The 18,014-nt window shown below is 43.0% G+C and overlaps 1 protein-coding gene across 9 annotated transcripts in view; it reads left to right on the plus strand.

Annotated features, from left to right (window-relative positions):
* Positions 1-18,014, plus strand: part of znf536 (zinc finger protein 536) — a 198,231-nt gene that overhangs the window by 86,639 nt on the left and 93,578 nt on the right. For 8 of the 9 annotated variants that reach the window (XM_040202759.2, XM_040202777.2, XM_040202805.2 and 5 more), the window contains one exon: positions 10,150-12,434. In XM_040202759.2, coding sequence (XP_040058693.2) covers positions 10,151-12,434 — 2,284 coding nt within the window. In that variant the 5' untranslated portion in view covers position 10,150. Of the gene's footprint in view, positions 1-7,170; positions 7,391-10,149; positions 12,435-18,014 lie in introns of those variants that run through there. The other variant, XM_040202795.2, reaches the window with a different exon arrangement.

Genomic DNA, 18,014 nt, shown 5'->3' on the forward strand with positions numbered 1-18,014 from the left:
GAAAGGAAGAGTTTCTTTATTATTTTTTGCGGCGAATGGAGACGGCAGAAGGGTGCGCAGAATATAACCACCCACACCCGGCTTCACCTCCCACCAACTGCCCACATCTAACACCCCGGGGCAGCTCTGGAGCTCATGGAGGAGCCGCTGCATGTGTATACGTGCTTATGTTTTTGTGTACTTGTAAGTGTGTGTGTGTGTGGAGTGGGGGGAATGTGAGGGCTGCAGCCTCTTCGGCGCTCTGTCAAATGGGGGGCACAAAAGGCCGAGAATACGAGCTAGCTAGTTAAGCTAGCTAGCTCGTATTCTTGGCCATGCCGCCCGGGTCAGACGTTTTCATAATGCTATACCGTAAATGTCAAGTTGTTGCTGTCAGCAACAATGAGAGCAAGGTTTTTAAGAAACAGCCTCTCCTATAAATACAAAGTGCTTCGGCTTAAAGGCCCCAGCTGCACAGAATGTACGGAATGCGATCATTAAGGTTAGCACTTGATCAGGTGGGGAAACCTAAAGCGCTATTTTCCCTTGTATGTGTTTGTTATTTTTTCAATGCATAATATGTACTACTACTTTTTATGACATAGTATGTACTACATACACAGCCGTGTGTGTGTGTATGTGTGTATGTGCAGCCTGATCTCCATAACCTGTTCGTAAAAATGTATACGAAAATCTTGAACATACAAATTCGTAGTGATACATACTAAATAAATACGGACTGCAACTGATGACGTCACCCTATTCAAAGTGAATGGGGACCTGCACCCCGTAAACACACTTCGTGAAATCTAACGATGTAAAATAAACGTGTTATTGTCATTTTTAACGAGAAATCAATGTTAAATTGTAAGAATACAATACTAATCCTAACCCCCTCAAAAAATCTGACATGTCGGAGAGACGTTCACTCAAGAATCCAACATGGTCCGCCATGTTGTTCACTCAAGGGGCGTGGTTAACCACCGCCAGTTTGTATATTTTGTTACGAATTTGTATGTTCAAGATTTTCGTATACATTTTTACGAACAGGTTTTGGAGATCACGTTATTATGTGTGTGTGTGTGTGTGTGTGTGTGTGTGTGTGTGTGTGTGTGTCTCAAAGGGGAAGTACAAACAGTATACTACACAGAGGTCATTTTTCCTTTTAACCATCCACTGCCTTAATGAACTTATCGCCCTGCCAGAGAAGTGTGTGGGTGTGTTTGTGTGTCTTTTTAATGAGCATGTGTACTGTAGCCTTTGTTGTGGGAGAGGTCTGTGACGATGCTGAAGGTCAGGCAGGGCAGAAAAGAATGAGAGAAATGCAGTATTGTCCATGCAGGACAGACAGCTCGGAGCTGATGCTCATGGTGTAGACAGACACGAGGAGTCCTGGAATACAGCCACAACATACCTTCTGAGACAGCTACACGCACACACGCGTATAACAGACATATTTGTGAGCGTCTTGGTTTAGATGTTGACTGAATTTATTTTCCACAAAGCATTAATCTCAATCATTCATCTTAATCCTAATTAATATATTTTACTTGTAGCTGTATAAACAACGTGTCCTCACTCCAATCTCGTGAAATACAGACACTTTATCTGTGGCCCTGTAGACGCTCCTCATACCCTTGTAGCATCACTGGTATACCTTTCGAACAAAGGTCGGAAAAAGTATTTGGCTAGGTAAAGACTGTGGCTAGGAATGTTAGTCATGTAGTCATGTATGTTTAAGTCACGTGTGAGGTGTCGGTCAGGTATGGGCGTTACAAAAGTAAAAAGTGGGGTAATGAAAAGTCTAGAGAGGGAAAGTTTTATGTTTGTTTGAGCCATCAACCCACCTTGATATCTTCCCTATACTCTGACTTCTAGCTCGGTATAATTGCTGCTGGCTATTTCACAAACAGAGTGGCAACAGGTAATTGAAACCATTTAGCACTTATATAAAACCCGTGTTAGCCATGTGTTCATGAATTTAAATTTAGCCAACTATGTAGCGTCTCTGTTTGGACAATGTGTTTACAAATGTTCCGTGTTCCCACTTAGAGAACAAGCATCCGGGTCAGGAATCACTGCTTTAAAAGACATAAATGTCATGTGTTACGATGAAGAAAATGAAGAACCTAAACACAAACACACACAGCTAGTTGGATTCAGCTTTGCGTGTATGAATCCTCTATATACATACACATCTACACATCTACACATATACATACACAGCTATGAGTGCCAAGGTTTGTCTGCACGAGTTTTATGTCAACCACTTACACATGTATGTATGTATGCGTGTGCTTTGTATTCAGGCTCACAGAGAAAGTTCCTGTGAGGTTTCACCCAACTTCTCTTTCCTGCATTAATCACGGCCGCCTTTCACTGAGGCGTTGGCATCAACGCTGACGTGTCTCTTCCTCTCTCCCTCTCTCCCTCATTTTTCCTCTTCATCCCCCTTTCATTTATTTTATTTCCTCCTGTGAATCCCCACGTCTCTGATCTTAAGAGCAGTCGCCATGGTGTTTTTCTGATAAAGTCCAATAGATAAACATGCTCTCTTACATCCCCAAGGCCCACGCCCTCTCTCCCGAGAGCACACCCCTCCAAAGCACTTCCTCTTCTACAATTAGTCTGTAATAAATACACCCTCGCCTTAAAGTAGATAATGCACAATTCACTCCCACTCTTTTTTCTTTCATTTTGAGTGCCACATTAGCTTGTACATATCTGACTTTCGAAGGGAAAGGAGAGAAAGAAGAAGAGTGCGGTGATTTGCCTCTTTTTTCTTTTCTCTCTTCCTCCCGAGGCACGCCGACAAAAGTGCGTGAGAACAATAGCCTTCATAAGGCCACTAAGAGATATTGTAACACACATGCATTGAGTCACAAGCATTTCCACTCAAGTCTGAGCTTCTTGATGGCTTTGATAAGATTAGTTTGCTTTCTTAAACAGGAAGCGCGCTGCATAAAGAAAAAAAAAGACACAGTCTCGTTGCATAATAAGTTTAACTACTTCTCAGAGAACTGAAGTTCCCTTCAAACTCTTCAGATTAACGACGAGAAGAAGAGACGCAGAAAGTGGGAAGGGAGAAAGATAGCAAGGGGGAGTTTATCAAAGTGATGGAATAAAGAGAGATTTAACACGGTCATATTAAAAAGACATGCAGCAGTTTCAATATTTAAAAATCCCATTTGCTTCGACAGAAGAGCTTTTTCATTCAAGAGCATATGGCAGCACTACCTGAATCCAGCTTCTCCCTCTTATCTCCGTCAAAGACAAAGGGGGAGAAGAAGGGAGCGAGGGAGGGGGCTGGAGAAAAAAAGAGATACTTTCAAACAGACATTCAGACATTGAAGAATCATTCAATTATCGGCAGCACGATGTAAAATAATTACCTGACTCTCTTCCTGTAATGAGTGCTGCTAATTAGCCATAGACTTTTGTTTTAGAGAGAAAGTCCCAAACTCCCAACTGTAGAGGAGCTGTGAAAAGGGAGGTTGTATGTTGAGGTAGCACCTCATCCGTTCTCACACAAACACACTCTCACACACACACACTCACTTGGCTCAAAGGCACAATCTACCTCCCAATGTATGTACACACATACAAAAAAAAGATCCTTCTTCTCTTAATTAGCTGTGTAACAATTAAAGTCTGCTCTTAGTAAATTGAACCTTTGTCTCCCTTTGCCTCCCTAGTTTGATTTCAGCACCTGTCACAACAACCCCTCCCTTTACCACCACCTCCACACATCCACCACTATTACCTCTATGCCCCCCCCCCCCCCCCCAACCCTCCTCGACTGTAGTCATTATGCAAAATTCTAGCAGAATGCGCCCAGCATGAGCGGAAGAAAACAGCAATTATCTCTGATATTCTGTTATTTAGGCCGTATTGACATTCAACTACTTTCTCTTCCTCTCTGTTCGTCTGCGTCTCGCTGCCGCCACCTGAGGAACCGAGTGAGACTCCGCTCAGGCTTTTGGTCTCGGTCTTGAGCCGTGTATGTCATCACTGCAGTCACTCTCCAAGAGACAAAGGCAGCGATGGCCCCATCATGTGACCTACACATTTCTGTGTGTGTGTGTGTGTGTGTGTCTGTTTGCAGCACAGAGGGTGACCAGCGATGTAAGCTGTGACAGATACACTGTGGTCATTGTCTCTCTGACCCGTTTCTACCCCACAGTCTATCCATGCATGAGCGCGCCGTACAGCCATGTTTGTTGCCTGGCACGCAGTTACACACATACACACACACACACACACACACACACACACACACACATGCACGCAGACACTGTTTTGTGTGTCCTGGTTTCTGACTGATTTGACAGGGAGTGTAGTCACCAGATACAGAGCAAGACCTAAGAACACAGGTACTTTACAACCCATCACAACCAGCAGGAAGTCGATCGCTGAGTCATACTTGTTGGAGATGAAACCACCAGTCTGCATTAATCGCACCAGAAGTTCAAAGGCCAACTACATATCTTGATGGTCGGTGGAGGGACCATCTGCTGGGTGGTGCTGAAAAGTATCAACACGCAGAACCTTTTCTCACAAGTAGGGAAGCCTACCAGCAGAATGGAAACCTAAAGGGGCACTTCAGGATTTTTTACAGGTAGCAAGGATTTCCATCCATTTTACTACATTGTAGAAATCAATATGCAGATATTTCAGAAACTATCTCACGCCTGAGCTCCGTAGTCAACAATGTGGCATTGTTAATCTGGAGCTGCATTGCAGTATACAAGGGAAGTGATTCAATAATGGCTGCATGGAATTATTATATAATAATTACTATAGTGCCATGAATGCATTCAAAATCTAAACTACAAAAAAGATAAAACAACTAAAAACCCACGGTCACTTAATTACTTTTTTAACATTGTTTAATGGCATCTCATGGTTCATTTCATTAAACAGATAATTTAGTTAATATAGTTGTTGTAAATAGAATTTGTTATTATTTTTTCTATTTTTCACGTGTAATTTTCCCATTAAATAAACTCAATTGAAATGTTTAAGGGTAAAATGCAATGTTTCCCTATGACTTATATCATTTGATCAGAGCCTTTGGAGTGGATGTAGACCATCATCAGCTATAGTTCAAAAAGGTTGAATGTTTACCCTTTCATCTGTAAGAGAAGTGCTTCCTTCACATGTGTTTGAAAAGCTGCTATTCAATGCTTCCACAACGGACTCAGCGAACTGATACCTTGAGACATACACAACTAATCGACTGCATTGGTTGCAGTACTAAAGCATGAGTCAGCGTCATTATCATGCTAATTACTATGAAGTCAAGAAAGAAGACTGTCGCTGGACTCTGCTATAACAGGGCTACTCAACAAATGTTTGGCGCTACTAATCCCGCTGTGAATGCTTTATTCGCTGCAGCAGGGGTCCGTCCACGCTGCTGCGGCCGCTATTGTAGAGTACCCGGGAGGGAAGAGGTGCTCAGACACACACACACAGACAGAGACATCTGCAGGTCACCATCATCATAGTGGGAATAATACGAGGGATGGTTATCATAAAGAGAAGCTTTGAGCTTGGGAAGATGATTTGGCTGGCCCTGAACAATGAACTGTGGGAATCCGCTTGTCCTGCATTGATCTTCCTCCCATGGCATCCCCTGCAAGGCTGTCAGAGCGATGGGCGGATAAAAAGGTCCACAACATTTTTCTTTCCTCCGCTCTCGCTGCCTCCCGGTGTCTTTCTTTTCTGTCTGACGGGGGGCTCCCAATGATCAGCAGGGATGAGCTGAAAGTTGAACTACCTGTTGACAGCAGCTCTTAAACAGCCCTCAATGACATATTATGCGAGAGAAAGCGGGGAGGGGTAGGGGGGGGGTTGTTAGGGGCTCCTGTTCATTCGTAATTGTCACTGATCTATCCAGTGCGGCTCTCATTGGCTCAAGTCCTTTCAAAGGGTTTGTGGTTTTTTGCGTGTTTTTTTTATTCAACATTTTGAAAATGTTGGATGTCCAACAAGTTAAAAATAAATAAAAGTAATTCATTTATAAAAGTAAATACGTGTTAACAACGCAAACTATTTTATCAAACTGCGTGTCCGCTCCTCTCTTTTCCCCTTTAAAGACACAACAATCCTTCTCAAAGATTCACATGTTAATTTGACTGCGCGGAGTTGCACTTTTTGATCAAGAGCCTCCCGGGATGGGATGGGCGTTAGGATTGAATCTGGCAAAGGATTGTGTGGCTGTCTCCCATGTGCAGTTTACAGTGTTGCCTCATTACAGGAAGTTTTAAAGCAGTGAAGTCAATGAGCGAGTGAGAGTGAACGGAAAACAAGGCTGCTTGTCTATTGAATTAATTAGACGCATCGCTAAGACCACTGCGATAGAAGCCAAACCCTCGACGGGTAGAAACTCATATCTGGTCTGCTCTACCCACATTGTCCCTTAAACCAAAGACCAGTGCAGCTGCAACACCACCCTACCCCCACCCGGCCCCATATCACATTAACGATTTGGTGGAAATATGATGGAAATCAGCGCATTGTGAATAATGATTGATTTGTTTAATGCAATGAATTACTTCATTAGGACTTATGAGGTATTGCATTGTGATTAGTCGATGTGATTCGTGTCAATACATGTCAAAATGACAGAGTAAAGTCCAACTAATGGCTTTTCGATCCTTCAGTTTCTCGTCTTAAATGTCACAACAAACTTCTATTGTAAAACTCGAGGCCCCAAAAGTAAATTCAAAAAGTGTATTTGTTTGAAGTTGTTTACTTAAATATGAATTCATAACAGGTAGCTATTCCCAATATTGACACCGTCTTTTATATACTTTATGTGCTTACAATTAGGGAAAAACACATACAAATCCCTTATGCATTTATGATGCATGGTACCATTGATAAGGCGAAATGAACCGAGCACATTCAAATGCTGACTGAAATACACTTCCATTGTGTTACAGATACCACTTATAATTAAGCTGAGGCCTCGTGGAGAAAAAAAAGAAGAAAAAAAAGCGTGGAGGAGAAAAAATGCATTTAGAGAAACCGAGTGAAATCAGTCTCTTTACGTGTGCGCGACCACACCGAGGATTCTGTGTGTTCACGGGTGCACGTGGCGCTTTGCTGAATATTAAACCACAAACTATAAAGACAACAACTGAACTGTCGTGAGAAAAATGCTAAAGGAAGTCTTTGTGGTTTCAGAAGGTATCAGAGGGAGCCAATAGTTTTTAATGAGGCAGCATTGCTGAACATGTCAGGAAGTGATAAGGTTACGCAGGTTAGAGTAACGGCCGACAGACACTGTACTGCCGTACAGCGACAGAGTGGATATGCTGTTTACACCTGAGTCGACACAGCCATGGTAGACACAGGGAGACATAATAGGGACAAGCTGGCACCAGGGCTTCCCTTAATGCAACGGGTAAGCATCACAAACCTGAGCTTCTAAAAGAAGAGCACAATAATACTGCGTACAGCTGTTTTCTTACTGCATTCCATGTGTACTTCTGCTCCCGACTCTTAGCAGTGTAGGTGAGCTGTTTTTGTGATATATGTGAGCAGGCTTTTGATAATACCGGGTGAGTCACACTAGTGTCTTTTAGAGGGCATGTGCATATTGAATTGTTGTCTGTAGTCAAAGGGTTGCGTGTGAGTGCTTGTCTTTTTTCTTGTGTGTGTACGTACTTGTACATCACCCTCAAATTCCTTGCATGTGTGTGTGTGTGTGTGTGTGTGTGTGTGTGTGTGTTGATATGAGCAGAGGGAGGATGTCACATAAGAAATGTCCTTTTTAATCAGGGGGAAAAAATATAAAATGACTGGGGAGCGGGGCGAGCATATTAATGTGTCTCATTTGCATACGCTCGTCAGCCAGGATACGTTTATAAAAAAACACAAACTGGATTCGTCAGTTCGCTTCACATTATTCCATTGTCTATCTGCCTTTGTTATATGTTAAAGATAAAGGCAGAAATCAAATTGAAGAAAAGGGCAAGCTGCTATCTCCCCAAATGAGCAACAGCTCATCAGCCTAGTTTAAATCACAGATTTCTATTCCAAAAGGCAGCCGCCTCCGTAAAAAGGGCCCATTCAAATAAGGTCTCCTCCGATATATGCACGCCCCGTGATGGAAGCTGGGGGTGTCACATAAATACAATTTAAAACCTAAGCCATTCAAAGCAGTCTTACAAAGTTTTATCGCTCTTAGCAATTCTCTCCCGATATTATTCTCACCATAATGTACACATATACAGTATATATATATATATATATATATATATATATATATATATATATATATATATATATATGTACATCTTCAATCAGGTATAAAGCTTTCATTCTTGGGCTTCTACGTTGCTTTATTTCATAGATGAGGGCAGCATTATTCAAGTCACACGAGAGCATGGCCATAACATCAGTCGTAAATTTAAGTGGGCTTTGACAGGGGCGTATCTTGCTGTTCTCTATAAGCCTGCAGAACATAGCATATCCATTATATTCTTGATGAATTCATTAAAATCGCTTAAGATACTTGCGGGGGAGACAAGGAGAATTCAAAGGGCAGCCCACAAGTGTCACATTCCTTTAAGCACAAGTGGAAGCTGCTCACAGTGTCTAATTCATGTCTGCAAGATAAGAATCCACCATCGACAGTGTGTTGGCTAAAAGAACAGGCACCCGTTATGTCTACTAACCTCCTACTGACGGCCGTCGGTGACGGAAGAGGGGAAAAATTCAAATGAACGAGAAAACAAATGAGGCAAGCACAATGTGGAGTCCTCCCTGCTTTAGACCTGTAGGTGGAGAGAGAGAGAGAGAGAGAGTGAAAGAGGGAGAGAGAGAGACAGACTCTTGCAGAACCTCAGTTGCCCTTTGTGCCTGTAAAGTGTGAACCGAACATGTGTGCACATATTTTTAATGCGGGTGGGCCTCGTTGCTGCCAGATTGTGTCCATAAGCTGTATAAAATGATCACATGTTTCTCTAAAGTGAAGTCACCTAATGCCACTGTTTTACACTGCCTTTCCATGAAAGGATATTTTGGGATGATTATAATCATGTATCATGGCTTCCACGGCATACTAATCATCTTAATGAGATATTATACAATATTTTGTTGACCAAAGCAGAACCGTGGTTATTGCTTCCGAGGGTTTGACCCCTGCCAGCAGCCAGAGGAAGTGTGCAGATAGATCTTTATACCTCTCCATCTGGAGAGCAGATGGATCGGCATTGAAAACAATGTTATTAGTAATATTTTTGGGGATTATTTGTTCACCGATGTTGCAGTTATAAAAATGTAAACACTATCACTGACATTACAACAGAAAGCGTTGGTGTCATTTGGCAGCATTACATCAAACCAGTACCACGCGTTACACAGCCGATCAAATAAAGTAACTGCTTTTCCTCTCAACCGTGTGTCAACAAATGCAACTTTGGCAAAACGTTCAACACAAACAACTGTTGTTCTTTATCCTGGAAAGTGTAAAAAAAAAGATCTAGGTAGAGAGAGAAACAAAGGCAGAGAGAGAATTAGAATAGGGGAATAGAAAAAAGCAGCAAAGTGATTTATATCAAATGTACTGCACATCTTTAATTGTATTTTGCGCCAAGACAAGTGTCGTGGCAACAAGATAAGACTGTTGTGTTTACTGGAGTAACCCCTTGGCTTTAAGTGCTATTGTTAATATCATAATTGTAGTATTGTGGTGGCTCCCCGACAATGCCGTTGCTCCGTTTCATTAAGGCGTGTAATTGGAGGAATTCTGATAGGATGGGCACAAGTAGCTTAATTATACACTGCTCACTGTGTTTAGAGAGTAATTATTCCATCCAAAATGGTGTTATATTTTGAAAAAAGTTATATGGAGTCACATAATTTCTCCTGGCCCCCGGAGTTAACAATTTTTGCACGAACAGCAATATTCATTTTATTTCCCTTCACTGAGTGACACAGGACAGGTGTTGTTTTTGAAAGGAAAGAATAACATTAGTCCTTCAGTTTTGGATGGAAAATATTATATTTGCTATCGTGGAAGCAAATTTCTGAGAACACCTTGCCAAATTATCTTTTATAAGATATAAGATATCTTTTATCTTTTTCTGAAACTTCTATTGTTTTCAAATATTTGGAAATATATTTATTGTAAAATCTCTTTTCTGTCTGGTTTTACAGGATGGACGACTCTAGTTTGTGTCTTGGTGTATCGTCGTCAGTGCCTGACGCTGATGCCCATCTGAGCAGTGCAGTATTAAATGGCCGCTACCCCATCAGTCAAAAGCTTCACCAGCTTACTGCCCAGCTAGGACACGCCTTTCCTGACCTCCACCGCCCACAGCAGATCCCTGAAGAGAAAGCAGCCACACCTTTGGACGAAAAAACCCACCACACAGCGCTGGCTAGTCAACCTATCAGCAGTCAGATGGCCCTGCTCGCCAATCAGCTCAACCGGGACATTGACGCTGGGGCACTAAGTGGCTTGAATGGGCGTGTTGACCTGCAGCAGTTTCTCAACGGCCAGAATCTCGGCATTATGTCACAGATGAATGATATAGAAGATGACGCCCGCAAGAATAGAAAGTATCCTTGTCCACTGTGTGGCAAGCGCTTCCGTTTCAACAGCATCCTGTCACTGCATATGCGCACGCACACAGGAGAGAAACCCTTCAAGTGCCCCTACTGTGACCACCGAGCGGCTCAAAAGGGCAACTTGAAGATCCACCTCCGCACTCACAAGCTGGGGAATCTCGGTAAAGGCCGTGGCCGCGTCAGAGAGGAGAACAGGCTGCTGCATGAGCTGGAGGAGAGAGCCATCCTTAGGGACAAGCAGATGAGAGGGAGTGGCAGTCTCCTACAGACACCTCCAACACCCCATTTGGGCCTCAATAGCAGTCTGAACACCCATCAGCAGCAACTAGGCTCAGCCTGTGGCCTCCTACTCCCCCCGTCTGGCCTCGCCACTCCAGACCCAATTCCTCAAACCTCTTCTTCACCTAAGCCGGCTGGCACCCAGGATGAACAGTCCTTGAACCCGACTACAGGCTTCCGCTGTACCTTCTGTAAAGGGAAGTTCAAGAAGCGCGAAGAGCTGGACCGTCACATCCGCATACTTCACAAACCCTACAAATGTACACTTTGTGAGTTTGCTGCCTCCCATGAAGAGGATCTGATAAGTCATGTGGAGAAGGCCCACATCACAGCCGAGAACACACAAGGCCAGGGTGCTGGTGGCGCTGGTGGGACACAGGTGGCCACTGAATTCCGCTGTGAAGTGTGTGGCCAGGTGTTCAGCCAAGCTTGGTTCCTTAAGGGCCACATGCGCAAGCACAAGGACTCTTTTGAACACTGCTGCCAAATTTGTGGCCGACGCTTCAAGGAGCCATGGTTCCTCAAGAACCATATGAAGGTGCATCTCAACAAGTTGGCCATCAAGAACAAGCCACATCAGCCAAGTGAGCAGGACATGGCTGCTGTGAATAGCATGAGCAATCTAGCTCAGGAAGCCCATGCCAACCTTTACTCACGCTACATCTCCTGTCTTCAGGGAGGATTCCTCTCACCAGACAAACAGGGCCTGAGTGAGCAGCATCAAATGTTGGCGAAAGCAGGGGTAGCCATGAAGGAAAAGGAAATGCTAGGGAAGCTGCTTGGGCCAATGGCAGGAGGTATGGGCCATGGGCTAGCAGAAAATGAGAAGCGCTCACTCCTGGGTTGTCTCAACCTTGTGCCCCCACTGAAGTCAAGCTGCATGGAGCGCCTCCAAGCAGCTGCAAAAGTGGCAGAGATGGACTCCCTCAATAGCTATCAAGCCTGGCAGATAATGGCCCGTGGTATGGCTATGGACAGGGCTTTCATGCCTAAGGAACAGCACCAGCACAATTTGCCCCCAGGGCAGGAAGATGAGATGGGTGGTGCTGGACCCTTGGCTTCCTTCACAAAGGATAAACAAGACTACTTGGTTGCTTCCATTGATAGTTCCAAGCAGAAGCAGCTCTCGGAGGCCTTGCAAGGATCCAAGGCCGCTGGCGGAGCCATGATGTCCATGAAGGAGGATGGAAGAGGCTTTGACAGTCACCGTGATTTAATGTCTGTCCACGGTAGTTCCGAGGCTCCTGGAGCCCTGGCTGGCTTGGGAAGCCCAAACATCGACTACAACCTCTCTGTCCTGAAGGAAAAGCCTTCAGAATGCCCAGACTGTGGCCGGGTTTTCAGGACCTACCATCAAATGGTCGTCCACTCCCGCATTCACGGCAAAGACAGGCGAGGCATTGAAGAAGCCCTCCAGCAACAAGGTCTGGATGAACGACGTGGATCAGCCAGTGACCCTGAGTCCCAGTCCATCAGCCGCTCCACCACACCTGGTTCATCCAATGTGACAGAAGAAAGTGGAGCCGGAGGAGGACACTCCCAGACCGGAAGCGTCCAGGATGACAGCCCACATCCCTCCTCACCATCTTCAGGTAAGAAAAATATGTCATTCATATGTCAATGTCTTTTTCAAATAGCCACTTACCCTCAGCGAGTGTTTAGCTTTTTTAGCACACTTTACACACACACACACACACACACATGCATGACCATAAAAACAAACAGCCGGAGGACATAAGTCAAAGGTTTGGATGGATGTTCTCATTCAATTTATATAATTTAATTTAATTTAATGAGGAAGTGTGTCCAATCTTTTGACTGGTACTGTACATATTAATAGACTTATTGAGTTAAAGTGTCCTGCACATTTTATAGATATTCAGGTATGTACAGATGCATGCTGTATCACTTGACAGAGAAACAATTGCTCTTTGACACTGCGGTGTTGTTGCTACCATTGAGCCAAACCGAAGACTCACCAAGGACCCAATCCAGAAATAAACCAGCTCACCATAACATTTGCATGTGCGAGTTACCAGTCTGTGTCCCTGGGGAACGAGAGTAAAGACGGAAAGCGTAGGAACAAACTTGTTGTTTTAACCACAGCGATTAATAAATGTCTCTCGTTAACATGTTGGAGACAACCATACCCCTCCCCTCTCCATACCCAGCAAACACAGGCCGGCCGGGGCTAGATAAATGTATGTTTAGTGGGATTAAGGGAGGCTCGTTGCTAATGATTACACAAGTTTTTAAAGGTAACTTTCGCTTGCTCCTCAGGGCACTATGCTGGCGTTAAGAAGCGCGTGCTGTAATTAGGTCACGACTACGCGATAATCAGCGGTTTAAGCTAAACAAGACACTAATTAAAGATATACATATAAAGCAGGTCAAAAAAATTGTGAACTTCATTTGCAAAGATGAGGATGTGCTTTTAAGTCTTTTGCGAAGGAGACAAATATAAATAAATATAAATCCGAGTGGCTTAGCTTAAGGCTGTAAGCAACTTAATTCCACCAGTGGAGACGAAATTGTTTATTTATTCACAGAGCCATGAAGTCCTTATCGTGCCTGTGTAGTCTGATGGGTTTGAACATGGGACAGGCTATGTTTATTTTAATCTAAGAAATAATAACAGACAACCCCCCACCCCAATTAGGAATTAATGAAAATGAGAGTGAGATAAAAACCTATTTTCTTTATAGAGACTATTAAACATTACACTTTCTCAACAGGGTGGGGGTGTAGCGGATGTAATTATCTTCTGAATTTTAATGCTGGAAGTTTCTCTCTCTCTCTCTCTCTCTCTCTCTCTCTCTCTCTCTATCTGTCTCTTTTGACTCAAGTACTTTGAATCTGATGAGTACAGCCGGTGGCGTTTCAACAACTTCAGAAGTACTATATCAACATCCATTGTGCAGTATACAAAATAAAACAAGCACATTACAGTCAAGAAATAATTAAGAAGTAAAAACCAATAGCTTTTACCACCAAATGCCAACAAAGCATTAAGATGTACATTAGATATTGCTGAGTTGTTAAATCTCGTCCCGTGGGTAGACTCATTGGAGAACGGGGCGTAGGATTAAAGAGAACTATGAATACAAAATTAAGATACTGTATAGACATCATTGCGCATGAAAAATCCTGCTGGTTTCAAAATGGCCTTAATCCTGCCCTTCATTGTACTGGAAGTGTGTTTCACCTTGAGTCAGAGGCTACACTGCATGATACAGCGGCTCTTGTCAAGCTCTTTGTCAAATGTGCCACTGTCATGTCTGAAAGCCACGTCCACACATCTTTATTGCACAGTTTTGTGAGAGTGTGTGCCAAAATAGGATGTCAAGACGTGGTTAACTGCAAGGGAGCATGGCAGAGGTTGAAAATAGATACGTGATATATTAAAATGGTTAGCATACCCTGACCTCGACCGACAGGGATGCAGTTTTATTCTATAAAAACTTCAGCAGTAAACACATATGACATCAAAAATGATAATGCTTGTTTTGCTCCCTCTTCCCTTTTCATCAGAAGTAGCCAAACTTCTCTTTCTCTTCAACTTACACAATGTGATTCATATTTGAAGCTTAGGGACTCTCAAATTAGATGCTTTGATGTGTGAGAAAAATATGTGTGTCTCATGTGAAGAAAGGTGTCAATACTCTCCGTGTCTGTTGTGTGTGTGTGTGTGTGTGTGTTTGTGCGCTTTACAGTATGTGTTCAGATCACACCGTTCTGTAGTGAACAGGATGTGGCTACCATACCATTGTCTTTATCTTAATATCACAGGTTTGAAAAACAGAAGGGCTCTTCACAACTCTCTTTGTGTGTGTGTGTGTGTGTGTGTGTGTGTGTGTCGTTTGTGTGTATATACCTCCTTTATGTGTGAGCCACTGCCCCGTGACCTACATACAGCGAGATTAAACTTGAATTATAGTGATAAAACATAACATCTCAACTGGGAAAGAAGGTCAACATTGCCACTTTTGTCTTTTGAAACGATGCTTTTTTAAATGCAAGTAACAAAAGGAGAACAGGGGAAGAAAAGTGCAGAAAGACAAACGCCACTGTCAAATATGTCCTTTAAAGACCTTCCGTACTACAATATAGCTCCCCAGCTAACCTCGAGCATGTTTCTCATTCAATAAAATTCTTAATTTCTTGAAAGAAAACAATAGAGATGATTACATTTATGCCCATCAACAACTCCCTTTCTCATTGTTTGGTTATCCTTGGACTGACTTCACCTCATCGTTATTGTTTCCCAGCTGATCCGGCCTTGAAGGAGTGAAAACCGACTCATTTTAGGAATGTTCGGCAAAAGTAGAACTGATGTGAACCAAACCTATCGCGTGTGTAAAGGGTTTAGAGAAAGCCTGTTATTTTTGGCCAACTCTTAAATGCAAATAACCCCACCATTTAAAATCATAATTTTGCACGATTGCTTCTCCCCATTCTTGTGCCACAATATAGAAAACCTTAAGCCGAATGTGTAAAAAATACGCTTTGCTGCACGCGTGTAAGGCCTAAAGCAGTTCTGCTTACATGCACCTCCACAACCTTCCCACTGTACCCCTAAACACCACCCCCACCTTTTAGCTTGCGGCTATGAAAGACTACGCACTCCCTCTGCTCCCCCTCTCTCTCTCTCTCCCTCTCCGTCTCCAGAGAATCCCCCGTGTCTACATCGTTTTTTTTTTTTAAGAGGAACAGAGTTTTAACATGGGAAGGATTAGCCTGTATATCCCTGGTCTTTACCGCGGCTCAAACAAGCAGGCAAAATGCTCCATACAAATTGAAATTGGATTTGCCGACTTGACGCCTTAGGTTATAAAGCATGGATATTCATCTAATTGCGTTGCTACAATGGGGGCGTAATTACACATGCGGACAAACTGTAACAGTGTAATTACTGTGTCATTAACAGGGAATAAAGTAGAGTTGAACAAGATCCAGACTGCTATGAATATGCATGGCGACAAACTCAATCTCGCTAGCTATTATGTGCTAATATGAGTTTATTTGAGTTGTCAACTGGGAGCATCCAGGAGGATTACCTTTTAAGGATATTTATGGATATTATTTTAACGTCTATGTCAGTCTACTATAATTCATATCCTCCATTGCACCAGAGAGGCCGCTGTTCATGTCCTGTGTGTAACCAAAAGTCAACGCTGACTTGTTCCAGGTTAGCTGTTGGAACCCAAACGAGATATTTTCGTAAATCTAATCAAGTTGCTTTGTTTGAGTTCACAACATGTCAAATTGTGTCACTGCCACACTAAAGGGATACTTTGATGCCACGGTGTCCTGAACAAACATCGCCACGGTATTACTATGTTTACAAAAAGACACAGACCAGCGTGGGTAAAGCTTAACTATTGACAAGTTCAGGCACATACAGCATTACATTACCGTCACTCATTATTAGACCCTAGAATACCTAACATACCTTTTTACTATATACTGTATTAACTCACTTTGAAATTGAGGCCAGCACTCCGTGATTGTGTGCACCGCAATGTACAGGTCTATATACATAATAGAAATAATTCATCTTTTTTCCCATTTTCCCTCGTTTTCTCCCGTCTGCATGAATTACTTTTTCTTTGTAATTGACATCCGTTCCTCTCCCGCTCCCCCACCCATTGCACAATTCTTCTTTTCTCTATAATCAGGGAACACAGTGGTTACAAAACCTGAGCTTTCTACCTCCCACCCATCTGTAGGAGTCTGGCCTGTCATATCTGTATTTTTTATGTGTCACCCAACTTAAATAGACAGTCATTGTGTTACAGGCACAATCATTCCCCAAGCTGTATTTTTGTACAGTAGGTCAGGACTCTGGTGTCTGCTAAATGATAAAAGTTCTATTCAAAAGCACTAATTGTCAGTGTGCCACGCTGATTGACATGTCTCGGATAAATGCAGACTTAGTATTTTTGTACACGCTTGTACAATATAAAAGGCCAATTTATTTCTCTGTTCTTCTTTCTCTTATTCCTCGTGCAGTTCATTTCATTTGTCTCTTCTTTCCCTGCTCTCTCTCTTCTCTCTCTCTTTCTATCTCTCTCTGTTTCTCCCCTGCCCCGTCTTTCAGACTCAATTTGTAAATATTACCCATGGTGGGAATTAGCCCAGGCTTTCTAGATATTTTAAAATTCCAATTGTATTCCAACGAGAGTGTGTTTGATCGAGGGGAAGAACTTGCTGCTCCGTATTCCTGGGTGGCTATCAGTGGCTAGCCGTGTCCTTATGAAACATTTATCAGCCCGTTTCATGTCTTAATGATCACGTTAGGATTCCCCGCTTGGTTATGAAGCTGGGACAGCAGAAAAAGGAAGAAAAAAAGAGGAAAAATAGACCGTTGGGAGAGTGAAGGAGGGGCGGGCAATCCAGAAGACAGAGGCTGAGCGGAGAGATGACAGGGCATCGCATTCCTCAGTAAACAGCATCACATTATGCCATCCACTTTTTTCAACTCAAAATCTTTGCCAAAACATAGCTTACCTTTCTCCTGGAACAAACTGGCTCTCTCTCTCTCACACACACACACACACACACACACACACACACCTTCCACACTATTCCTCTGTCTCCCCCATTCCTTTTTATGTTTTTATAATTAAAACATAATATTTATCTTTCCGTAACAGAAGGCTGCCTTACTCCGTCAGGTAGACTGTTTGCATATTAATATTCTTAATACGTCAACAAGCTATCTTCTCCGGTGTCATTGCTAAAACGGAGCAAGAGGGGAGGAAGAGAAGGTGACTCACTCGAACACGGCTCCTGTGCTACACTTTCCGAAATGCCGGCGAAAGTCAACTTTATTGAACGTGCGGGAGAAGAAAAAAAAAATAAAAGGATAAATGAATTATCATCATCACAGTCGCAACTTGTGCTGTGAGTGTATGTTTACCCGGCCTCGACCTCGGGATGCACGTGTAAATGCATGGACTAAATGCTCATTTGTTCCTCCCTTCAGTCAAAATCACAAAGCTGAAAACAAAAAAGAAAAGTTTCTCTTCTTTTGATTGTTTTCATGTGTGTGCTTAACAGCGGGGTCTGAAGGACGGAAGGGAGGGCCAGGCTGAATGAGGGTGAATGCCAAGTTCTCTTTTCTCTGTCGGCTGACAGCTGCCCGATTCCGTCAATGTGGAATTCCTGTG

The sequence above is a fragment of the Gasterosteus aculeatus genome, chromosome 12 (genome assembly GCF_964276395.1).
Source record: "Gasterosteus aculeatus chromosome 12, fGasAcu3.hap1.1, whole genome shotgun sequence".
NCBI lineage: Eukaryota > Metazoa > Chordata > Actinopteri > Perciformes > Gasterosteidae > Gasterosteus > Gasterosteus aculeatus.